The 25,913-nt window shown below is 42.0% G+C and overlaps 1 protein-coding gene across 1 annotated transcript in view; it reads right to left on the bottom strand.

The window, feature by feature from the left end:
• RAD17 (RAD17 checkpoint clamp loader component) overlaps positions 1-25,913 on the bottom strand; it is a 65,300-nt gene that overhangs the window by 21,817 nt on the left and 17,570 nt on the right. Inside the window, exons 3-12 of the mRNA XM_082243680.1 lie at positions 24,363-24,605; positions 20,980-21,054; positions 20,658-20,811; positions 17,195-17,331; positions 11,373-11,425; positions 11,161-11,286; positions 9,263-9,332; positions 8,717-8,828; positions 5,322-5,516; positions 1,536-1,624 (exon numbers count right to left, since the gene is read on the bottom strand). Coding sequence (XP_082099806.1) covers positions 1,536-1,624; positions 5,322-5,516; positions 8,717-8,828; positions 9,263-9,332; positions 11,161-11,286; positions 11,373-11,425; positions 17,195-17,331; positions 20,658-20,811; positions 20,980-21,054; positions 24,363-24,605 — 1,254 coding nt within the window. The remainder of the gene's footprint in view (positions 1-1,535; positions 1,625-5,321; positions 5,517-8,716; positions 8,829-9,262; positions 9,333-11,160; positions 11,287-11,372; positions 11,426-17,194; positions 17,332-20,657; positions 20,812-20,979; positions 21,055-24,362; positions 24,606-25,913) is intronic.

Here is a 25,913-nt window from a genome sequence, read left to right as displayed (position 1 = left end):
TAGTCTTAAACCCTCTCCACACGGGCAGAAGGTCGAGAGAAATTTCCCGGCCTGTTTGTATGTCGGTCTGTACAAACAGGAGCCAGCCGTTCGGCAGAAAGCACTGATCGGAGTGTTCTGGTGGGGAGCCGCCCCCCTGTCAGAACACAAGGTTAGTACAGTGTCTCCGACCTGAGCTGTCAATTTTTTTAGATTGCATGAAAAAAAAAAAAAAAAAACTGTGTGTACCCGGCTTTAGAAAGGCTGGAAAAAGAAGGTCTTTTCATACACTGAACAGACACACAGTAATTGTTTGAATGATCATAATCAAATTAAATATATTCTCTCTCTTCTATAAATAAAACAAACACCTATACATGACAAGAGCCTTAGACAAGTGCTTGGTGCAAAACCTAAAATATTACACTGCATTAAAAAAATCATACTGTTGGTTAGTCTTTATTTTCTAGGATAGTTTTCCCTTTGCGGAAAATCAGTTTTTTGTACAGTCGTGTTATATATGTAAACTATGTGCAACAAATCAAATCTGTATATTAGGTAAATTCACCCCACACTACCACCATATACTGAAGAATCCACCACTTTGGCCAAATATAAAACTTAAGAAAGCGGCAGAATTTCTGATGACTAACCAAGTATATTTATTTAAAATAAGCACATTTATTTCCCCCTCTTGAAAGTATCATGGGACAATTTGTAGCCGATACTCCAAAAGACCAGAGTTACATCTGAATTGATATTTAAGACTTTTTCTGTTTAGATATATCTGAAAAAAAACTTAAGAATAAGGGTTAAAGTTGTGCTAAACCCAAAAGCAAACATTATTTTGCTGCTTACCAATCCTTACATGTGATGGCTGCATTCGTTTTTTTGTAGGCTTTCTTTCCTTTATTTTTATTTTTGGTGATATGGCCAGTAAATCTGTTTTTCAAAAAGTACAAGCTCTCCTGCAGGGGTATCTGTTACAGGGTTGAGACAAACCATTTACTACTGACATTTCAGCTTCAATTTGCTTAGTGTATATAAATCTGCTAGTCCAACTAACATTCTCTCCCCCCGACTGACAATGCTGCTGTCCAAAGGTTCCCATCAGTGCTTCTTTATCCAGAGTGGAGGCACTCTAATACAGGAAGTGTGTTACTGGCCACATTACCAGTTAAACAGAAGGAAAAACCTGAAAAAGAAAACAAATATTGCCACCACATCTAAGGATTGGTAAGCTGCATTCATTTTTGGTTTTGGGCTTAATAGCGCTAAGTAGTAGTGCCTCTGATAGGTATGGGGTGAAGGTAAGTGTAAGACATAAAGAGAACAGACTTAGGGATTGATTTACTAAAACTGGATAGTGCAAAATCTGGTGCAACTCTGCATTGTAGTTAATCAGCTTCTAATTTCAGCTTGTTCAATTAAGCTTTGACAATAAACCTGAAAGCCGATTGGTTTCTATGCAGAACTGCACCAAATTTTGCACTCTGCAGTTTTAGTAAATCAACCCCTTAAACCACAATTATCTTTACTCTACAATGCAGGCTCACCTCAGGAAGGACAAGCAGCAGATCTCTATCGTGTTGAGACAAGTGTGCTGGCAATTTTTGGAAATCGGAGTCAGGGGTTGGTGTTTCTCCTAAGAAAAAAAGCAGTAGTAAAAATAAATGTATTTATATTTATTACACACACAGTATGATGTAAATACACTATACAGATTACATACACACACATAAGTATGGAAACAAACATAAAACACACAAGACGGAAATGCAATAGTGGATGTTAAAGGAAACTTGTAATGAGGAAATACAAAAGCTGCAATTGCTACACTTTCCTTGTAAAATGTCAGCTCCATTCAATTCAGGTTTGACTTTTCTTCCCGCATGCTTCTTTCAGGTCAGAGTCAGAAATTAAGCCATGTGCTGCCAAGCAATTAGCATTTTCAGAATGAGGCTAGCAATGGCAGCCTTGATATATCCCTCAGAACAGGTTATCTGTAGTAGAATCCAAATATCAGAGGACTGAATTAACTTAAAATGGTTGTAAAGTCAGAAGGTTTTTTATTTTAATGAATTGTATGCATTAAGATAAAAAGCCTTCTGTGTGCAGCAGCCCACCTCAGCCCCCCTAATACTTACCTGAGCCCATCTTTATCCATAGATGTTCACAAGTGCCTCGGCCGTCCAGGACTCTCCCTCATGATTGGCTCCTGCTGCTATCAAAGTCAGTTAGCTAATCAGGAGAGAGAAGGGGTGGGGCCGAACCACGGCTCCGTGTCTGAATGGATACACAGAGCTGCAGCTCGGCTTTGGTGTTCCCATAGCAAGCTGCTTGCTCTGGGGTCAGTCGACAGGAGAGAGAGGCCAGGAGAGCCAAAGAGGGACCCAAGAATAGGAGGATCTGGGCTGCTTTGTGCAAAACCATTACATTACAGAAAGCAGGTAAATAAAACATGTTTGTTATTTTTATTGAAAAAAAAAAAAAAGACTTTACAATCACTTTAAGAATAATACTTTAAAACACAATAATAAAGTTTAATGGCCGTCTTAATAGATTTTGGTGAAAGCTGCTATTCTGTTAAAGTAAAACCTAATTCCAAAGTGTGTGGGTGAGCTTTTGCCATAATGTGAAAATATGCACAGCATGCTTAAAGCGTTGTTCCAGCCTCACTCCTGCCCCTCCCCCCCCCCAAAAATTAAAAGTCAGCAGCTACACATACTGTAGCCGCTGACTTTGAATACTAGGACACTTACCTGTCCTGGAGTCCAGCGATGTCGGCACCGCAGCCGATGTTTCCTTTGGCTGTCGGGTGCTGCCGCCGCCATTGCCAGTGAGGGAACCTGGCAGTGAAGCCTTGGGGCTTCACGGGCAGGCCCCTAACGTGCATGCGCGAAGCGCGCTGCGCATTTGGATTGGCTTGGCGGCGGGGAAAGAAGGAGGGGACCAAACTTCCTAGGGACGGCGCCGCGGCAAAAACAGGTACCTGTTCCCCCTCCCCCTGAAAGGGGCCAAATGTGCCACCGAAGGGGGGGGGGAGCAAATGAGCGGGAGTTCCACTTTTGGGTGGTAATTCGCTTTAAACATTAAAGTGAACCCAAACCCTCCTATCTTTTACAGCCAAGGGAAGTGCCAACTTAGTTTCTCTGTTTGATCTGCAGTTGCCATAGTGCTTCACATGTGATAAGTTAAGACACTAGCCATTTGATGGCTTGACAGTTCGGTTGAGAGCACAAGCAACTGTGACAGTTATAATTTACGCTGTGCCTTGAATATTGTAAAACTTTGGGAAGTGGTTTTAAAGGCTTGGTTCTTTTTATCTTAATGCATTCCCTGCATGAAGGTAAAAAAACACCCCAGTAACCCTTTCCCTCCCCCCCCTCTCTAAATACTTAGCGGAGTCTGTCAGGGATCCAGCACTGTGCCTGCCTACAGTCTTCTCTCCCCTCTCTTCCTCTCACAGGGACTCTGGCAGCCAATCAAATGCTGTGAGGGGGGAGATGGGTTTAGCTCCACTTAAATGCAAACTCACCACTGTGTGGCAGGTCCAGCTTACATTCATCGCTCCGCCTGACACCATCTACACTGTAGCTTCATCCAGACGCTTTCAAGTGAATGGCCACTGATAAAGTCCTTGGCATGTTTGCAGGAGTAACATCATTCCGAAGACCCAACTCTATTCTTAGCATACAATGCAGCATACATTTTTTTTTTATTGCATTTAACAATGAATACAAAACCACAATTGCAGCATGAAAACCAAGCCACACAAACCAAACAGTACAAAACATCAGCACTAAGTAGCCAGTACAACACCATGGCACATACTAAGCATTTCCAACATAGTAGTACAGACCATTACTTGTGTGAATAAAGTCCTAAAATCTTCTATTATTGGCCCCCATATAGAGGAAATTACATATATAGCATGAAATATCTGCCACCTAAACCTAATCAAAGCAACAGCAGCCCCACAGAGAATGTCTCAGTAAACTGTCCAGGATCGCATGTCAAGGCTATGTTATGCTAAGTGCGTGCAGCATACATTCTAAGACAAAAAATGCTAGAAGCGCTGGGAAAGGATTTTTTAATTTTGGGAGACTTTGCGTATCTCTTTTGCAATAAACTAACTCCCAGCAATTCAATTCTGGACTTAAGTTCCACTTTATGTCTGCGTGCTAGTCCTGCTTCAAAGAAGATGAACCTATTTAGATTCACTCTAAGTGTGGATGTCATTGTTCTGGAGCAAATATTCAGACCAGGAGTCCAAGAATAAGTCCATCTAAGGCATTTAAAATCACCAGATTCACTATAAGTTCAAGGGTTACTCTGCCCAAAACAAAGTTCCTCTTAATTTTAGGTAGAGTGGTAAGGTTTTATCCAGGTCAGGTCTTAAATTCTGTCTATTTCCTCTGAGCCACACTTCCAAATGTCTCTCTTTGTAGTCCTTCCTGTATATATTCCTAAAGCCTAGTACACACGGGCCGAATGTCTGGCAACATTGGACAGTTCAATAAAAACCAGCCGACATGTGGCCCATGTGTATGGCAGCTGGTCTGACAGAAGTTTGGCTGGCTTCTGTCGGATGTGCATGCTGGAAAACCAGCAGCCGTCAGGTTCCCGATCAGCACTCTCAGCCTTTGGCTAAGAGCATTGACTGAAGTGTTCTGGAGGGAGAGGCACCCCCCTGTCAGAACCAGAACACAACAGCTCAGCCGGGGAATAGTACAGCGGCTCCAACTGGAGCAGTCAGCTTTTTTTTCCATTCAACCCAGCAAAAAACTCATGGTGTGTACTAGGCCTAATGTGAACCTTACAAAATGTCATGCTCCCAACTTTGTGGGAACAGTTTGGGGATGGCCCCTTTGTGTTCCAACATGACTGCGCACCAGTGCACAAAGCAAGGTCCATAAAGACATGAATGAGCGAGTTTAGGGTGGAGGAACTTGACTGGCCTAAACAGAGTTGTGACCTCAACCCGATAGAACACCTTTGGGATGAATTAGAATGGAGACTGCAAGCCAGGCCTTCTCATCCAACATCAGTGCCTGACCTCACAAATGCGCTTCTGGAAGAATAGTCAAACATTCTCAAAGACACACTCCTAAACCTTGTGGACAGCCTTCCCAGAAGAGTTGAAGCTGTTATAGCTGCCAAGGATGTGCCAACTCAATATTGAACCCTGCGGACTAAGACTGGGATGCCATTAAAGTTCATGTGAGTGTAAAGACAGGCATACCAATACTTTTGGTAATATAGTGTTAGGTTAGTACATGGAGGGAACACAAAACTGAACCATACTACAGAATAATTCTTAACAGATGAACGGATCTTACTTTTGCAGTAAAGTATTTTTCCCAATGCCCTAAACAAGAAAAGTGAAGCATCTTTTCCTCCAATGGCTTGGATATCATCTGTGTTTTCCATAACTTTCTCAGATTTCTTTTTACTCTTCCCTTTGGATGATGTTTTATCTGACTTTGTTGATCTGCTTTTCTTTTTAGACCAGAAGTCACTTGGTAAGGAAGAGTCTACAACAAAGCAATGACAGTTACATATCCATTACAGTTTACTTCATTAAAAAATAAATAAATAAATAAATAAAATCAGACATTGATGGACTAGAAGAAGTTTAAATAATTTAAATGCATCTAAACCCATAAACAAAAAATGTAATTGTACTGTAGCTTACCAGTCCTATGGTATGGTGATTGCATTTGTTTTTTTTCCCCCCTTGCTATTTACCTGATTCTGCCAGTAACACACTTCCCATCAGAGTGACTATACTCAGTCACTGTAGATTGAGGGGCAGTGTTGTCACCCTTGGACAAGATGTGAGTTTGGACTACAGAACATTCCCTCCCCCTTATCTCCAGAGTGCACAGGAAAGCACTGGATAGGTTTAACAATTCTTTGTTTGCACTTATCAAACAGCTATAAAGCAAAATAAAAAAAAAGGTACCAAATAAGCCAAACTCATAGTTAGGGTTTATAATCAATACATTTTTAAGATACCGGTAACACATTTTGCTCTACAACCTTATCCACTAAGAAAACAACTGCTTTTACTAAACTACTAAACTCAGAAACAACGTCTGTCTCTGCAAGGTATCATGAAAGCTCTATGTCGGGGCCTAACAAATTTGCTTTGACTCTAGGAGCCAGCTAAAAAAGTTAGGACCTTGTTTTTTTAACCACTTGCCTACGGGACTTTTTTCACCCCCTTCCTGCCCAGACCAATTTTCAGCTTTTAGCGCTGCCACACTTTGAATGACAATTATGCGGTCATCCAACACTGTACCCTATATGAAATTATCATATTTTTTTCACACAAATAGAGCTTTCTTTGGGTGGTATTTAATCGCCACAGGGTTTTTTTTATTTTTTTTGCTAAACAAACATAAAAAATAACGAAAATTAAAAAAAAAAAAAAAAAAAACACTTTTTCTTCATTACGGTTATAAAATTTTGCAAAAAGGTAATTTTTCTTCTTCACCGATTTGTGCTGATGAGGCTATACTGATGGGCACTGATAGGCTGCACTGATAATTTGTGTAAATGTCCCCTATCACAGATTAGCTGGTTATCGGCAAGTGTGAGGCAGATGGCTGACAAAAGCGCAGCACGCCAGGATGCAGTTTATAGTCGCCATGGTGACCTGGCTCCTGGGATCTGTTGAGCCCTTATTTGTGTACATATGTATGTATATTTCTATGTGTCATTTTAAACTACTATGTTGCGTCAGCTCTTTTTAGTTCCAAGCATCAATCAGCAACTATGGTCTGGACAATCATCACCCCAAAAAAAACTGATCAATTAGGACATATTTACTTCCTACTGCTTCTTAGTCAAACTAAACTGCAACAGTACCTGCAAATCCTCTCATGGTAGTCAAGAGCAATTTCCTGAAATCTTTTAAGACAAAAATCAGTGCGTTCCTGGGTTTGCCCACCTGCTGGTGTCATTATGCTCACTGCTTTTATTTTTTTTTATTTTTATGAAAGGGCTGAAACGCGGATGGCCGGAACAACCAAAAACCTCAGATGTACAGAAATACATTTGAGAAATCTAGGGAAGCATTTTTTAAAATGCATTAACAATTGCCCCAAATTGCCCAACAATTGTGTGCAAGCCAGCAGGTGGATCAAACCTGCTTTTTTGTTACACAAAGCCACAGGTTTTATTGTAAAACATTACCACCTTGGACACTGTGCAGCCAGCTGCCAGTATCCTAACAACCACTGATGTCATTGGTTGATAATAAGGACATCGGGCACCTGTGCAGCATCCTTGTTTGACATGTGTATTTGCTTTGAAAGAATAAATCACCTCTAATGTTGTGTCATAGGTGTGTGGATGCTGCTGCAATATAAAACTATTAGTTTCGTTTTACATATTTTAGAAGGGGGGAGTGCGCCTTGAGACTATGCAAAAGGGTGCCTTGACTGAAAAAAGGTTTAGAAACACTGATCTAGGGCAGTGTTTCTCAACTCCGGTCCTCAGGGCACACTAACAGGCCAGCTTTGCAAGAAAACTGAAATACATCTCAGGTGATATAATTTGCTGCTCAGTGATTGCAGTGTTCTAGTCTTTATATCCCCAAGGTAATACTTAAAATTTGGCCTGTTAGTGTGTCCTGAGGACCGGAGTTGAGAAACACTGATCTAGGGTATCCAAGATATGCGGCAGTCTTCACCTACAATTATAGCATTACTTTTGGGTGGACTCACCCTTTAAACCTCACGTATAAAAACACAAATTTTTCTGCTGTACACATCCACTAGGACATGTCCCTAGCAGTTGTAGAAAACAAACTTTCCAGTACATATGACAAATTGTACCTGAAGTCCTCTTGATGCTAAACCCCGTCACGTCATAGTCCTCTACTCTTCTGAAAGCCTACATACTCTGTGCTGGTTCAGCTCCTCCACTGCTTCCCTCTCCTCCATACATACCCTTTTATGTAGCTGCTTGGGAAGAAGGAAAGTGGAATACTATAGAGTAGCGTTTCCCAATCTCATTCTGCAAGCACCCCAAACAGGCCACGTTTTGGAAATTTCCCTTAGATAAAATAGCTGTCATGAATACCAAGTCATTGACAATAATTTAAAGTACTCCTGCAGAAAGAAGGAAATCCTGTTAACAAGACCTGTTGGGTTTACTTGAGGACTGAGGTTGGGAACTGGGTTACTGACAAAAAAAAAAAAGATTATCCCAAAAATGTAAAAAGACTGATGTTTTATGGAATAACTCCACCTTGCCACCATGGCATACATGGGGAAAACAAAGTAACAAAAGGTTGAGTGTTACCACTCCTCAGCAAGTCAAAGCTGCCAAAGGTTTTAGGATAGGCACAACAAACTTATGTGTCCTTGTCTTTATTATATAGTTTCTGGTAATATACACGTCAACCCTTTATTACAAGCTTGCTGTATTACATTGATCACTATTCTTCCTACCCATACACCTAGGTTGGTTTGCTGTGCCTATCCTTGTTTACAAACCTTTTTTCAGGGTAAAAAAAGGTGGTACAAGTAAATGCAACATAGTAAAAGTAACATATTGTAATATAATAATGCGGATTGATAAATTATACTACAATATTTTGTTTATCAGGATAAGTCCAAGTTTCAGAATTACATGTTTATGTATAGGCTAACATATCTAACATTAAAAGCTACAGAAACGTAAATATACTTGGAATCAGTTTCTTTAAGTTCACACACCATACCTTTAAGTGCTGAGAACTGCAGACTATTAATGGCACTTCTGATGTCCCCAGTGCTTCCAGAACACAGTAACTCAAGTGTTTGCTTGTCTGGAATAACAGATTTTCCCCCACTCTTAAAAAAAAAAAACACAACATAAAGATTGGTTACAAACAAGTACAGCTACGTATTATTTCAATAGAGACAGACAGAGAAATATGAAAAGCTGGGACACCTAAACATAAGTGTGTTACCATGCTTTTAAGTATCCCATACACATCAAAAAAAAAATGTTACAGCTTTGTATACATGTAGATCATACAATTTAATGCAATTCAGATTTTACTATTACATGATCATATATGCCTGTTCCAACAAATCCTACTGTTTGAACCAAATGCTGAGCACAGGGATTATTACAGCCTTTACTACAACCTAGTACCTTGGTGCCAATGCAGATTGTGAGTGCACAGTTTTCTACAACTGTACCATGTAGTGTATGTGAGAATCAAAATGTACCCAAATCTTGTAAATGATCAGTTAACATCTTACCATGTGCAGACACTTACCATAGCAGCTTCTGATGCAGCAATTCGGGTCAGAACTTTCATCATACTGGTGGGGGCAACTGGATTAAAACTGTAACATAGTAGTACGTTAAATATGCAACTCTAAAATAATAATATTTACAAATTGATTAGTATTAATTAGACCACATGGAGCAATTAGCAGCAATCTTTGACAAGTAAACAGCCACTGAACTAGTAGAACTATAGGCAAAATTTTTTTTTTTTTCATTTTAGATACAGCAAGCGAGGGTTATAACCCCAGTCAGATTTTTTTTTTTCCCACCGTGTCCCATCATTGCAGAGATTTCATTTTACTTCCTGTCCCATAGCCAAACAGAAAGTGAGGGGAAATCCCTGCAAATCAAGAGAAATCCTTGGGGACCCTCCAGGGCAGCAGAACTAGTGTCCCCATTGTAAGATTTCCCCTCAATCACTTTTTTGGGGACAACTGGAAACTTTAGATTTTCTTTTACTTTCAATGATAATGGTAAACAGGACAAATAAACAGGGTGAGGGCACAGACAGTATAAAAAACTGACAAGTGTTCTAAGACCTCTCCACTCTATCCAAAACAAAACAAAAAAAAAAAAAAAAAAGTGTTGTCTTTATTTACACTTTAAAACCTGTACTAGGCAATAAATTCAATCATTCTTCTCAAATGTTACCACAGTTAAAGGTGGAGTATGGCCAAATCTTTTTTTTGCTCTACTTCTCCTATGCATCTCAGGAGTGCAGTTCCTTCTGCACCGGTGACCCTGTGGCTAAAGCCCGCTGTTGGCTGATGTCACTCAGCCAGTCCAGGCTCTGGATTGATCCCGACTTTACAGCCGAGATTCACCCAGATGTCTGGACCGGAAGCTGGCTCAACCTCTCAGTGACCCTGAGAGCCTGAGCCAGCCACTCCCAGCCCCTCTACAGCTCAGCACTCCGGTGAGCGCTGGAGGGGCGAAGCAAAGTGTGGTGACTAACCGTCATTTGCTCTTTGCTCAGGGGAGACCTGAATGATCAACGGTGTTTGATCATTCAGTTATCAGTGCAGAGTCGGCCCAGAGACAGATGCAGAATAGGACCAATGCTGCATCCACCTAGGCGAGTATAAATGCATATACCACGGTCAGACAGAAGACCTAGGATACATAAACTTTTCTATTTAGGCCATACAGACAGAGAAAGTATAGGAAGGGAATGGGGAGAAGGGAGAGCAGTTAGTAGGAATAGGGGGGGGGGGGGGGACATGAAAGAAAGAGAATGGAAAAAAATAAAAAAAATGTGGGGGGGATGCACTGGAAGAGGGGGTGGTGTAGCTCCGCTCCTCAATAGGTGAGGGCTTTACCTTTGCCAGAGTATCTAAACATGCTCCAGTGGATCCATGTTTTGAAGTAGTCTTCGGGTTTATTCTGAAAGGATAGCACCAGGTCTTCCATCCTATTAGGTTCTCCTACTTTTGCTAGCTATAGCAAGATGGAAGGGAGAAGGTGGGGTTCTTCGGGAGGACTTAATAAGTACATGAGAGATTCTGTTTTTTGGGGCAGGACCAAAAAAAAATGCAGTAAATTCCCCCCCTTCTCGTGGCATCTCCAGCAGCAGGCGGACACCATGGGAAAGTGTTTATGGGGCACTGTCGGAGTACGATAACACCTTGTAAGGATTTTAAAGAGATATATATATATATATATATATATATATATATATATATATATATATATATAATACTAGCGGTTTGGCTGTCATACTGATGTTTTGGCATCAATTCCATCTACTTTCAAGACTTAGCTAGGAATGCCACTCTGCATGTTTTTGTCAAATACTTTGATTTTGGGTATGTTGACCAGGGTACCAAATTCATAACTGGGAAAATGTAAGCTTTACAGGGAAACAAAATACATAAAAGTATTTACCTGACATTACAGACACATAATTCTTCCTGAATTTCCTTTGGAAACAATCGTCTTTGATGGCTATCACCGCTTAGACTGTCTGATATGATGAACACTAGAGGGCAGCGTCCCGTTCTCACAAACGTCCTACAATTCAACATATAACAGTAAACAAAGTGAACGCTACAGGGAAACAAATGTAGCATTCATAACCAAGAAACATTTCAGCTTACCTGAGAATATCATGTAAACTTGAAGGGTCTCTATAAAATAAATTAGGCATATCCTTCAAAGAAAAACAGAGAAACATCAAAATATATTGAATTAAGTCTTATCTCAATCAGACATAATTTAAAGCGGAGTTCCAGCCTAACCGCACACTCACCTGTCCCACGGTCCAGCGATGCGCCGTCTTCTCCCTCTCTGCTCTGCGGCGCCGGCATCACTGGTGTGGGCACCCGGCTGTGACAGTTTGCGGCTTCACAGCCGGGTACGCACTGCGCATGCGCGAGTTGCGCTATGTGTCGTGATTGGCTGGCAATCTTCTGGGACCTCTGACATGTCCCAGAAGATTGCAGGGAGGGAGGGAGGGAGAGAGGAGAACTTCCACTCGGGGCGCCGCGGCGCTCCGAGCGGAAGTGGGAGCGGGTACGTGTCAAAACTAGGTACCCGCCCCCCCCCCCCCAAAAAAAAAAAAATGACATGCCAAATGTGGCGTGTCAGGGGGTTAGGACTATTTAAAGCGGAAGTTCCACTTTTGGGTGGAACTCCGCTTTAAGTTAGATGCCCAACAAACTGAAGACCTAGATTTGCACCTCAACCGACTTCTACTGGTAACAGAGTAAAGTGGTTTATACACAGCTAAAAAAAAATTAAAGGAACACTTTGAAAACACATATGTCGATGAGGAAAAACATCATGCTGGATATCTATACTGATATGGACTGGGTAATGTGTTAGAAACTAAAGGATGCCACATTGTTTGATGGAAATGAAAATTATCAACCTACATAGGGATGAATTCAACACCCCAAAAATCAAAGTGAAAAATAATGCAGCAGGCAAGTCCTTTGACATTTAAATGCTGACATTTTATTGCAGCAACTCAAAATGGTACTCAGTAGTTTGTATGGCCCACACGTGCTTGTACCCATGCCTGGCAATGTCAGGGCAAGCTCCTAATGGGACGACGGATGGTGTCCTAGGGTATTTTCTCCCAGGTCTGGACCAGGGCATCTCTGAGCTCCTGAACAAACTCAGGTGTACCCTGGTGGCATCAGTTGGACTGAAACAATGTCCCAGAGGTGTTCTATTGCATTTAGGTTAGACGAGCATGGGGGCCATTCAATGGTATGGATTCCTTCATCCTCCTGGGAACTGGCTGCATACTCTCGCCACATGGGGCCGGGCATTGTTGTGCATCAGGAGGAACCCAGGACCCACTGCACCAGCATGGGGTCTGACAATGGGTCCAAGGATTTCATCCCGATATGTAATGGCAGTCAGGGTGCCATTGAATAGCCTGTAGAGATCTGTGCCTCCCTCCATGGATATGCCTCCCCAGACCATCACTGACACCAAACCAGTCAGGCAGAACGATATTACAGGCAGCATAATGTTCTCAATGGCTTCTCCAGACCCTTTCACGTCTGTCACATGTTCTCAAGGTGAACCTGCTCTCATCTGTGAAAAGCACAGAGCACCAGCGGCAGACCTGCCAATTCTGGTGTTCAATGGCAAATGCCAATTGAGCTTCACAGTGCCTGGTAGTGAGTCAAGGGCCCACTAGTGGACGTTGGGCCCTCAGCCCAACCTAATTAAGTCTGTTTCCGATTGTTTGGTCAGAGACATTCACACCAGTGGCCTGCTGGAGGTCATTTTGTGGGGCTCTGGCAGTGCTCATCCTGTTCCTCCTTGCACAAAGGAGCAGAGAATGGTCCAGCTGTCCTAGAGTAACTGCCTGTCTCCTGGAAGTTCCTCCATGCTCTTGAGACTGTGCTGGGAGACAGAGCAAACCTTCTGGCAATGGCACGTATTGATGTGCCATCCTGGAGGAGGTGGACTGGCTGTGCAACCTCTATAGGGTCCAGATATCGCTTAATACTACCAGTGGCAGAGGGCTGCGACTTAACTGACCAGATCAATGTCCCAGGAGTTTAATTGATTTGATGCTATACTCTGAATAAAAAGCGTCCCTTTAAATTTTTTTGAGCAATGTATACATTTGTTACAGCCATCTTAGGTAACTAAAAAAAAAAAAAAAAAGAAAAAGCAAAAATAAAAAAAGTTGATCATTAAATTTTGAATAATTATATTTATACTTTTTATATTGCAACTAGTGCCTATCTTTAAAGCAAACTGGTCAGCCATTTCAAGTACTAACAGTGGGTACTGCAAGGTTTCTACTATTACATTAATAGATTTAGAAAGTCCTTTCATTATTTTCAGTTCAGCTTCACTAGGTAATGGACTTGCTCAACCCCTGGGCTAAGCCCCACCCACATCATTTTATTATTTAAACAATATTTATTTCAGGTACTTCTATAGTACCATTAATTTATGCAGCGCTTTACACATAAAGGTGCATCTAAAAAAATAGATAATCATCAAAAAGTGAATTTATTTCAGTAATTCAATTAAAAAAGTGAATCTCATATTATATAGTTTCATTACACACAGAGTGATATATTTCAGGCATTTCTCTTTTAGTTTTGAGGATTATGGCTTACAGCTAGTGAAAACCCAAAACTCAGTATCTCAGAAAATTAGAATATTACATAAGACCAATAAAAAGAAGGTTTTTATTAAATACATAAATGTTGGCTTACTGGAAAGTATGTCCATGTACAGTATAGTATTCACTCAATACTTAGTCAGAGCTCCTTGTGCATAAATTACTGCATCAATGGGGCGTGGCATGGAGGCGATCAGCCTGTGCCACTGCTGTGGTGTTATGGAAGTCCAAGTTGCTTTGATAGCGGCCTTCAGCTCATATGCTTTGTCGAGTCTGGCTTCTCATCTTCCACTTGACAATACTCCATAAATTCTCTATGGGGTATAGGTCAGGCGAGTTTGCTGGCCAATCAAGCACAGTGATGCCATGACCATTAAACCAGTTATTGGTACTTTCAGCAGTGTGGGCGGTGCCAAGTCCTGCTGGAAAATGAAGTCTGCATCTCCACAGAGCTGTCAGCAGAGGGAAGCATGAAGTGCTCTAGAATTTCCTGGTAGAGGGTTGCGCTGACTTTGGACTTGATAAAAACACCAGTGAACTAACACCAGCAGATGACATGGCTACCTAAATCATCACTGACTGAAAACTTCACACTGGACCTAACACAACTTGGATTCTATGCCTCTACACTCCTCCAGACTCTGGGACCTTGATTTCCAAATGAAAAGCAACAATTTCCTTTTCACTAGAAAAGAGGACTTTGGACCACTGATCAACAGTCCAGTTCTTTTTCTCCCTAGCCCAGGACAGTGGTCTCTGGTTCAGGAGTAGCTTGACACAAGGGATGTGACAGTTGTAGCCCATGTCCTGGATATGTCTGTGTGTGATGGCTCTTGAAGCACCGACACCAACCATAGTCCACGCCTTGTAAATCTCCCCCAAATTCTTGAATGGCCATTGCTTCACAATCATCTCAAGGCTGCGGTTATTCCTGATGCTTGTGCACCTTTTTTTAAAACACACTTTTCCTTCCACTCAACTTTTTCATTAATATGCTTGGATACAGCCCTCTGGGAACAGCCAGCTTCTTTAGCAATACTTTCGTGACTTACCCTCCTTGTGGAGGATGTCAAAAACTATCTTCTGGACAACTGTCAAGTCAGCAGTCTTTCCCATGGTCGTGTAACCTACTAAACCAGACTGAAAGACCATTTAAAAAAGGCTAAGGAAAACTTTACACGTGTTTTGAATTATTTAGCTCAGGAGTTCCCAAACTGTGGGTCAGGACCCACTGGTGGGTCGCAAGCTGTGTTTGAGTGGGTCGTGATGAGCTGGAAATCACTGAGAGCAGGCCTGCTTAAATTGTGCTGTGTGAGCCCGTTCAAATTGCAGAGAGCCAGTGCAGTCAAATCGCAATGATTCAGGACCACGCCCACGCAGTTTACGGAGGCTGGTCTGCATTTCCTGCAAGAAGGATACTTGCATCAGTGAGTACGTACAGTATGTGGGCTGTTATGTAGGATATGTTCATGGGGTGCAGAGCCAGCTCCTCGGTCCTGCTGGCGGCAGCGGTGGTGGCTATACTGGCAGCTGGATTCTCCCAGCTATAGCGGGCAGAGACGGCAGCCTCAGTGTCATAGGAGGACCAGGTGGCCCGGTGGTGTCAGGAGTTCATGGCAGCTTCTGTGACCCCAGTAGAGGATCTGATGGAGAAGAGCCAGGACACCAAGACCAGCATAGAGCTCCTCATCATGGAGACTCTGGGCGAGGTGTGCTGGGCCCTGGAGAGGGCAAACAGGGGCTTCACCTTCACTGTGGACCACTGGGAGAGGAAGGAGGGTGAGTGCCATATAGCCTGTTGATCACTGTTTTGGGGTGGTTGATTTCTGTCCTCTGCCTGCCTTATGCTGTCTATGAGGGTGCCGATTACTTACAACTCCGCTTATATGCCACACATGCCACAGGTTTCTGACCCCTCACTTAGAACATCTGGCAAGTGTATTTCATAATAAATTGAACAGTAATATATTTATATTTTTAATTTAACATCCCCCTCCCTTTAAAATATGCATTATTATTATTTGCATTTATATAGCGCCAACAAATTCTGTGGAGCTTTACAATATTCAATTACAAGCAAGAGGGTCCCGAAAAATAACTGTATTTAGAAATGGGTCTCGGGACAAAAAAGTTTGGGAAGCCCTAATTTAGCTGATTAGAGTGTGACACCATGAGTCTACAATATTTTACTTTTTCACAATATTCAAATTTTCTGAGATACTGAATTTTGGGTTTTTACTATATGCAAGCCATAATCATCAAAATTAACAGAAAGAAATGCTTGAAATGTATCACTCTGTGTGTAATGAATCTATTTTAAATATAGGAGTTTCACTTTTTGAATTGAATTACTGAAATAAATTACCCTTTTTGATGATTTAAAATGTTTTGGAGATGCACCTGTATATATACACCTGTATAGATTGTACATTCACATCAGTCCCTGCCCTCAAAGAGCCTACAATATACAAGGTACACTCTGTCCTGTAACATTGTTATGATGTAATTTCATATGAGGATTGTACTTTCACACAGATTCTTGGCAGTGCAGCCTTACACAATGTTTGCTTTAATTTTTTGCTAATGTTGGTTTCATTTTTTTTTTTATTAAGTTGAGGAATTAGGAGTTTCAGAATGCCCAAGTCCCAAGAAAACAAAGCTCATGGATTTATTGCAAATCAAAACTGCTCTGGGGACATGCATTCATTTTCTATTTTCACTAATACTGGTCATACATTATACAATTTTCTTTTAGATTTACCAAGACCATATAATATTAGGTCAACCCTAAACACTTTAAATTTGTATGCAATTAAGCCGGCCTTTACTACAAAGTTGAAGGTAAAGCTAAAAGGAAATTGAATAAGAAATTGTAGAATGTATGGCCAGCTTTAAGGAAATTGTCTGCTGCGGACAGTGTAGTATATACTGCTTCTCTCTATGTGCGAGATTATGTGCTGTATTATCCACTTACACAGAAGCAATAAGGAGTATGGAAGGGGAGCACTGATTATTGTCTTATTATTGCAGTGTGATATGGACGGCAAACACATGTAACACAGCATCTGGGTTACGGTCTTCTACTGCTAGCATTTAGGTAAAAGCTGTGTGTATTAGTTTAGATAGGTATGATGTCTGCTGTTTATCACTGTTACTGTAGGCATGTGATTCTTCAGACTTCTCCCAAAACCCAGTGTAGAGGAAGATAAAATAAGCAAGAATGGCCATGTGACCTCCCCCTCCCCTCAGATAAAGGGTACAAATAGGGCAGGGGGTATAATCAAAAAAAGGGCAGGGGGTATAAACAGATGGGTAACTTACATCAACAATGATGAGCTTTCTATCTGTACAAGGCTCTTCTCCGAACATCTGCAGCTTGTTATATTTATTTGCTCTTAGAAGAAAGTCGTGAAACTGAGCAGATTGAGACTGACTAGTAAAAGGCTGGAAACCCATATCTGTACAAAAAAAAAAAAAAAAACTGCTCATGATACAGGTTATAAAGTTCCATTATCATCATTATGGGTAGAACATTATAAGAGCAATAAACATGAAATGGAGAATTGTATATAAAACCTACAAACCAAGGGACCAGTAATAGAACTGAGGTCCTTCAACAACATGGAGTTAAAGAAAAACTCAAGCATTGAACCATAATAAGCCTATGAAGGAGGAGGCATCTCCTGGTACCTGCATTAAGCCTAGTACACAGGGGCCGAATGTTGGGCTGCATTGGCCGGTTCAATAGAAACCGACTGACATTTGGCCCGTGTATACTGCAGGACCGAAAAAAGGTTTGACCATTGGCCCACGACGAGCCAAAGGCTGAGAGAGTACTGACCGGAGTGTTCTGGAGGGGCCATGCCCCCATCAGAAAACAATAGAACAGCAGGGGAGATCGCTGTACTAATGTTGGTTAGTACAGCGGCTCCTCCTAAGCTGTCAGATTTCTTTTGTTTTTGTAATTCAGCCCTGCTGCGTCAAATTAAAAAACTACCAGTGTGTAAGAGGCTTTAGTCCTCAAACTGGAGCTTGGAACCTCGCCCTCTTCTCAAGGCAAGATTTTATCTTGCCTTTCCTTGGTGCCAAGTCCCACATTGTTATTTAAAGCTTAGCTTAAAATGTTTGTGGTCCCCTGCAATTGCAATTATGCGCAGCCTTTCAGCCATACCTTCCTCCAGCAATGCAATGTCTGCACTCCACACCATCGCCTCATAACCACCATCTTCTCCTGGGTTTTGAGTCTACCCGTCTTGACTGACTGACCAGGGATGAAGCAACTCAATGCATCCCAGCACCAACAGATAAAGGATGCACACGTGCAACCCAGTGTATGATTAAAAGAAACATACTTGCAAGCAGAGTGGGAATTTTAAAGCACAGGAGACATATTGGGGTTGATTTACTAAAGGCAAATAGACTACGCACTTTTCCAAGTGCAGTTGCACTCATTTTCTCCAGAGCTTAGCGAATGTAAAAATGCTGTTTTTTTAATTTTCCTTGCACCTGATTGGATATTCTTTACAAAGTGAAGCATCACCAAAAACAGAAAAAAAAAATGCTTAAAAAAATAAACTAATGCAGCCACCCCATCTAAGGATTGGCAAACTGCAATATATTGCATTTTTGGTTTTGGGTTTAATACTGTTTTAACTGTCAAAAACAAGAAATTCAGTGGTGCACAGGCTCTCTCATTTATCAGCTGAATAACAGGCAGTGGGGCTTGGCACTAGGATTGGGTGGCGTTTGTCCTTCCTAGGCAAAAGTCAAACTACATGTACCTGCTGGGCATAGAATCCAAGGGGGCTACACAGAACTCCAGGAGAACCGCAAAAGTACACAGTCACTTTTTGTCCTTTTATATACTTTCATGCTAATATATTAGTTTGCTGTATTCCCCTGCCCAACAACACTCACACTAGAAAAGTGATGCCAGTATTCTGAGCTATTTTACCTCTCTATCCTCACACTCGGCTGTCAGTTTCACACTATGAACATGTTTACAAGTAGAGATATTCTTTATGTACTTTGAAATCTTCACTGTCCAATCAGCAGTCTGGGGTTGAATAGGTTATTAAAGCGGAGTTCCACCCAAAAGTGGAACTTCCGCTTTAGGTGGTCCTAACCCCCTGACATGCCACATTTGGCATGTCATTTTTTTTGGGGGGGGGGGGGGGGGGGGGGAGGAGCGGGTACCTAGTTTTGACAGGTACCCACTCCCACTTCCGTTCTCCTCTCCCCCTCCCTCCCTGCAATCTTCTGGGACATGTCAAAGGTCCCAGAAGATTGCCGGCCAATCACGGCGCGTAGCGCAACTCGCGCATGCGCAGTGCCTACCCGGCTGTGAAGCTGCAAACTGTCAGAGCTGGGTGCCCACAGCAGTGATGTCGGCGCCGAGGGAGAGGATCGAGGCTTCGGGCGGCCGCATCGCTGGACCGTTGGACAGGTGAGTGAAATGGCTGGAACTCCGCTTTAAGGAAGAAAACTTCCTCTACCAGTCATCCATTAGATTGGTGGACACCATTATAGTGATTTCAAAACTGTACAGGTTGTGGAACTGTACACAAATGCTTGCACTGGTAAAACATTGGGATCTAGATATGATTTTTATAGGGAGTTTGCCCACAGATTCAGTTACACATACCATACAGTCAGGCACCTGTGTGAGGACTTCATATCTCCAGAACTTGTGAATGGCCACTTCTCCTCACAGCATCACAGGTAGGCCTCATGCACACTGGATTATATATATTATACACACACACACGATTACAAAAACACCAGTAGCGTTAGCTGTAGAATGAGTTTTGCAGCGTTTTTGCAGTAGCGTTTTAAAGCCTTTTTAGCAAACCTATACTCCCACAAAAGCTTATGATAAAAACACTGATAAACATTGAATAGCCAAGTTTTTCAGCTTTTATCAGAGTTAGAGCATTTAACTCCTCTTAAAACCCACTATTCCTTGTTTTTTTTTTCCAGGAAAACAACCCTGCCAAAAAACGCTGATAACAGCCTATGTGTGTATGGACACATAGGATAACATGCTGGGGAGTTTACTGGCTGCAGAAAAAAAATGACTGAAGCCAAAAAACAGCAGCTGTAAAAACATCCAGTGTGCATGAGGCCTTAGGCCCCTTTCACACAGGTGGACTGTTCAGATCCGATTGTCCGTTTTTTTTGGCGGATCTAAACGGATGCCCCATGTATTTCTACGTGGCATCGGATGTCGGATCTGTCAAATCTGGATGGATGGAAACCCTATTTTCCATCCGTCCAGCGGATCAGATGGGATCGGATGAGAACGGACAGACGGTCAATTCCCATCCGATTCCCCCATTGAGAACAACGGGACCTGACAGCTCTGTCTCCGCACACAGCACGGAGACAGAGCAGCCATCCACCTGCTCAGCGGGGGGGATCGGTGGATCGATCCCCTGCTGAGAAAAACTGAGTCCGCTGACAGACTCCACGGTGTGAAAGGGGCCTTAGACGCATATGAACCAGAAAAAAAATCTTAACTCCAACAGTTTTCCCTACTTTCCTCTGTGTGTGTTGTGATGTTAACCAGGAAAATGTAGCAGGCAGGATGGGAACACATCAACATTTCTACTGAAGGTGGACATCAGCTGCATTATCACTGTGAGAAGGGGAGTGGGATTGACTATCATTTGCTTACAAGATCTCATTGCAATGCAATACCTTCTTTTCCATTATACCGGGGCTTTTACTTTTCATAATGCTTGTTAATAATCATTAACAAAAAGGATTTCCTTTTTTGTCTCACCCCGATCAAAAACTGCTGGCTCATCCTGTTTAAACTCCTGCATTACAGGGTTGATCCATTCTTGCACCTGGATCCCCATTTCCTGGGCAAGCACTAGGATGGTTGCAGTCTTTCCACAGCCAGGAGGCCCGGTGAGTAACAAAACAAAGCCACCCTGTAAGGAGATGAGAGAAAAATATGTTCACAAGGAAGGTTTGTAAAAAAAAAAAAAAAAAAAAAAAAAAGGAGATCTTTAGATCAGTAAAGAGGAATGCAAGAATGCAGGATTTTTTTTTTTTTTTTTCAAACTACAATCACTATGACTAAAGAGAATCATACAAACCTGTTTCTGCCCAACGCGAGCCTTCAGCCAGGTCTCAACCTCCTCAATCTTCTTCTTGTGTACAGCAAGGTCTGCCTACAGAAATGTATACATCTTTCATAAGTCACACTAATCATCTAATTAGTTTTCAACATAAAGAAAAAAGTGCCAAATACTTCATTATTAAACTTCAAACTGATAAGAGGCATGGAGGAGCTCAGCTATGAGAAAAGATTAGAGGAACTGAATTTATTCTCCCTTGAGAAGAGGAGATTAAGGGGGGATATGATCAACATGTATAAATACATAAGGGGTCCATATAGTGAACTTGGTGCTGAGTTATTCACTTTAGGGTCAACACAAAGGACAAGGGGGCACTCTACATCTAGAGGAAAACAGATTTAGTCCCCAAATACGGAAAAGTTTCTTCACCATAAGAGCTGTGAAAATGTGGAATAGACTCCCTCCAGAGGTGGTTCTGGCTAGCTCACTAGATTGCTTTAAAAAGGGTCTGGATTCTTTCCTGGGTGGACATAATATAACTGGGTACTAATATTTATAGGTAAAGTTGATCCAGGTAATATACGATTGCCTCTCGGGGGATCAGGAAGGAATTTTTTTCCCCTGCTGTAGCAAGATGGATCATGATTTGCTGGGATTTTTTCACCTTCCTCTGGATCGACTGCGGGTATAGAATTGTGTATATGGGATTGTATGGTTGGGTTTTCATTATTGGTTTATTTATTTTTTGTTTTTTTTATTGGTTGAGCCAGGTGGACTTGTGTCTTTTTCAACCTAACTATGTAACTATGTTCCCACCAGCTGGTAAATTAAAAAAAAAAAAAAAATATTATTAAAAACGCTCTATTCAAAAACAAATGACATACAGTAGCATATATCTGCATTTACTTTGTTTGATATTTGCCTGCATTTTTCCTCTTATCTCTCGTTATATGCATTTAAAATCTCTGTAGTCTCTTTTTCTGTTTTCAGGGTGGCTCCATCCCTAGAGCCACCCAAACAAGCCCAACTAAACTTCAATGATGGTTTAGTTGGGTGACCTTCTGCCTGTATTCTGGTCATGCTACAGCTCCTTTGGGCAGAGATCCGCTGCATCTCTCAGAAGTTCACTAACTTCTCACTGCCATCCAACGTGTTTTTCTTGAGTTCCTATAATAATATTTCTAAGGGGTTCTATAAGAGGTCTGTTCTCCCTCATCTGATGAATACTGTCAGGAGCTGTATCCTGGACCTGTGAAGACAAATGCATGCCCCAACTGTAGCTGTGATTGGTCAAAGTCAATTAAATCAAAGTAGAACTATAGGCAAAACATTTTGTCTTCAATTTTGGATAGAGTAATGGAGAGTTCTACCTCTTATCAGATTTTTCTTTTTTCACCATCTGTGATCCATTGTGGAGATTTCCCTTCACTTCCTGTCCCCATAGCAAAACAGGAAGTGAGAGGAAATTCCTGCAAATTAGGGGAATTCCTTGGGTGTCCTCCAAGTCACCAGAATTAGTGTCCCCATTGGAAGATTTCCCATCTTTTACTTTCGCTTTCAATGATAAACAGGACAAATGGAGAGGGTAAATCTCCCTAATGGGGGCGCAGACATCAATAAAAACTAACAGGTGTTCTAATTTATCTCCCCACCATCCAAAAAAAAAAATAATTGCCTTTAGTTTCACTTTAAACACACAAAAGAGTGAGCCTCGTTTTTCTGAACTGAGTTCATAACCACTTCAGAGTATGGGGTTCTTATCTGTACTAGTTCTCCACACTGAGAGGCCTAATACACCTAAGACACATATGTCAAACACAAGGCCCGTGGGCCGAATTTGGCCCTCCAGGCCATCTCATGTGGCCCTCGCACCTCTCTTGCAGCTGCAGGAAAGCTCCAGCCTTCCTTTGGTTCCCCTCCAGACCCTGCACTTTCTGCTTCCCAGCAATGCCCCCAGCTACTTCTCAACAGCACAAGGTAAGGGGGAGCACTGTGATGCAAGGGAGGGTGGAGGACTCTTCATTGCTGATGGTGGGGGTGCACTTGACATCTGGTGTAGGGAGGGGGAAGGGTACTCCGGACATCTAGTCTTACAGATACAACTGGCCCTTTGAGGGCAAATGTTTTGCTGATGCGGTCAGTGATAAAATTGAGTTGGGACACCAAGAGGATGGAGCTGGGGGTACTGGGACAGAAGGAGGGAGCTACCTTTGCCCCCTTTTCTCTCTGGCATCCCTTTGACATTTCTCCCCTCTCCCTTCCCAGCTAATTTTATTTTTCTCTTTCCTATTCTTCTGACAAATTGTAAAAATGTATCCATGCATTGGCAGTTACATGATATCAGATGCATCCTGTATGTGGTGGTCTAGACTTTAGTCATTGTTACTGAACTGTTTGGGAGGTTTGGGCCCAGCCAACTCTGAGCCTTTTTGTATCTTAACTATATGGCTTTGGGAATACCACACCCTGAATTACATTGCCAATCTATGTTACTGCTAAAGCTGTAACTTGTAAATGGAATGCTGGTCATGCATGTGCAGGCATAAATGGTGTGAAGGGTGATAGGACATGGCAGGGTTGATTTACTTAGGCCCCTTTCACACGGGCTTTCCGATCCGGTCCGCCTGTCAGCTTTTCATACGGACCGGATTGGACGCTCCATGCAGCCCTATGGAGCAGCGGATGTCAGCGGAGATTTCTCCCCTGACACCCGCTGCTTTTCCGATCAGATTCTGTCCGTGAAATCCGAACAGATGGAAATACTATTTTCCATCCATCTGGAGGATCGGATGAAAACAGACAGGCGGTCCGTTCTCATCCGATCTCCCATAGAGGAGAGTGGGGCTCTGACAGCTCCGTCACTGCAAAGTAAGCAGAGACAGACCTGTAATCCGCCTGCTCAGCAGGGATCGACGGATCGATCCCCACTGAGCAAAACAGAGTCAGTCGGGTGCACCACCCGTGTGAAAGGGGTCTTAAACTGGAGAGTGCAAAATCTGGTGCAGCTGTACATAGTAGCCAATCAGCTTCTCACTTCAGCTTGTTCAATTAATTTTGAAAACAAAACCTGGAAGCTGATTGGCTACTATGCACAGCTGCACCAGATTTTGCACTCTCCAGTTTTAGTAAATCAACCCTGCAGTCTTTCCGTAGGCAATTATGTGACTCTGAGGATTTTTTTAAATGATTTTCACAGTGCGCGCTTTAATTGAAATTTGAGAAAGCAACACTGGAAGAGGAGTAGAATACAGCTTATCAGCATTTAAAAGGTAAGTGACTGGGGACAAACATTCTGGTATATGTATACAGGAAGAACCCAAATATAATTATGTTACCAAATAGGAAGGTTCAATACTACTTTAAACAATGATCTATAAGAAATAAAAATGTTGAACGCTTACCTGAAGTTTAGGTCTGTATTTATCAATCCATGGCTCATTCTGAATCGGACTGGAGGATGGTTGAGTTTGATCATTTGTTTGATGTGAGGAAAAGGGGTTTGCTCTCTTTTTGCCCTGAGGCTTGGTTTCTACAGAGTCATCTTTCTTTTTGGCCCCTCTTTTGGCAGCTTCAGATGTCCGAACTGAGATTCCGCGTGAGTTTCCAAAAAGGTCTTCAAATGATGGCTCTACCCAATCTGTGATCTGAAAAGATAAATCCACACCACCTCATTAGAACGTGCTCTGCACTGCAAATGGATGTCTACTTGTCATTTCTACCAATGCAAATTAATAAGTTGTCCTTATATATAACTGGTACACAAGGATCACACTTTTGGCCTCTTTTCCTTTAAATGTTACATTTTAAGGGAGTCTATTGCTTTCAGTCAGAAAAACCTGTCTGTTAGTAGAATTTCCAATTTTTTTGTGAAAACTGAAAGGAATCAAAGACATAAAACGGTGCCTTTGACAAAACTGCCCCTATCTGAATGAATCGAATAAATATCCTGCAGCATCAATGAAATGGTTATAGCTTTTTTTCAGCTTTCAAAAAACTGCATTGATAATGTAAATTTATTTCACACTACAAATTGTGCAACAAAATACATTAAAATCAACCTAATTCTGGTGGTCGGTCAAACTCATAGGGGGTAAAATGCTTAGTTTTGGTAGGTTACTTGCGAATAAATGTGGGATTTCCAAATAATGGTGAAAATTAGTTGAAAATCACCATTTGCATGGTCAGCTTAATGCGGAGTTCTAGCCTCGAAAACATTTTTAGATAAAAATACTCCCGGGACAGTCAGGGCTAGTGCATTTCAGCAACGATAGCCTCTGAACTGTCCCCGATTTCACTTACCTTTTAGAAGAAATACTTACCTTGAAAATGTCTTGTCCAGCGCTGCCATCTCAGGTGTGGGCAGCTGAAGCCATAGCATCCTCTTCGGTGTCCTCTTTGGTGTCGTCGGAGTCCCAGAATGCCTTGCACAGGCCCTGCTCGTCACTTCCGGTGCAGGCACGTCATCCCTGCACAGCTTTTGGGCATGCCCAGAAGCTGTTCAGCATGGAATAACGCGCCTGCACCGGAAGTGACGAGCAGGGCCTGTGCAGGCACATTGACTCCTGGGAGCGATGACGTTCGGCTCCCAGGAGGCAACGCAAGCAGGAAGAGACGGCGCGGGCCGCGGCCGCAGAGGGAGGAAGAGGAAGGAAAGTAAGTATATTTTCAAGATAAGTAAATAAATAAAAAAAAATTTGAAACTATCCAATTCTTTTTTTAGCTACATTACAGCAAGCGGATGGTGTAAAGTCGATTTTGAGGCCGGAACTCCGCTTTAAGGTAAATCTATACCCAAGATATACTTAAAGCTGTGATGTGGTGTTTTTTTTTTTTTGTTTTTTTTTTAGGCGAAGATTTTCTGTAAGCACAAAGTAATCCAGTTTCCTTGTAACTTCTATAAACCAAACTGAAAATCAACAATGTATCAGCCTCCCTGTTCTCTCATCTGTGAA

Source organism: Pelophylax lessonae, assembly GCF_965119305.1.
Source record: "Pelophylax lessonae genome assembly, chromosome: 1".
Lineage (NCBI taxonomy): Eukaryota > Metazoa > Chordata > Amphibia > Anura > Ranidae > Pelophylax > Pelophylax lessonae.
This window is presented reverse-complemented; position numbering and strand designations above follow the sequence as displayed.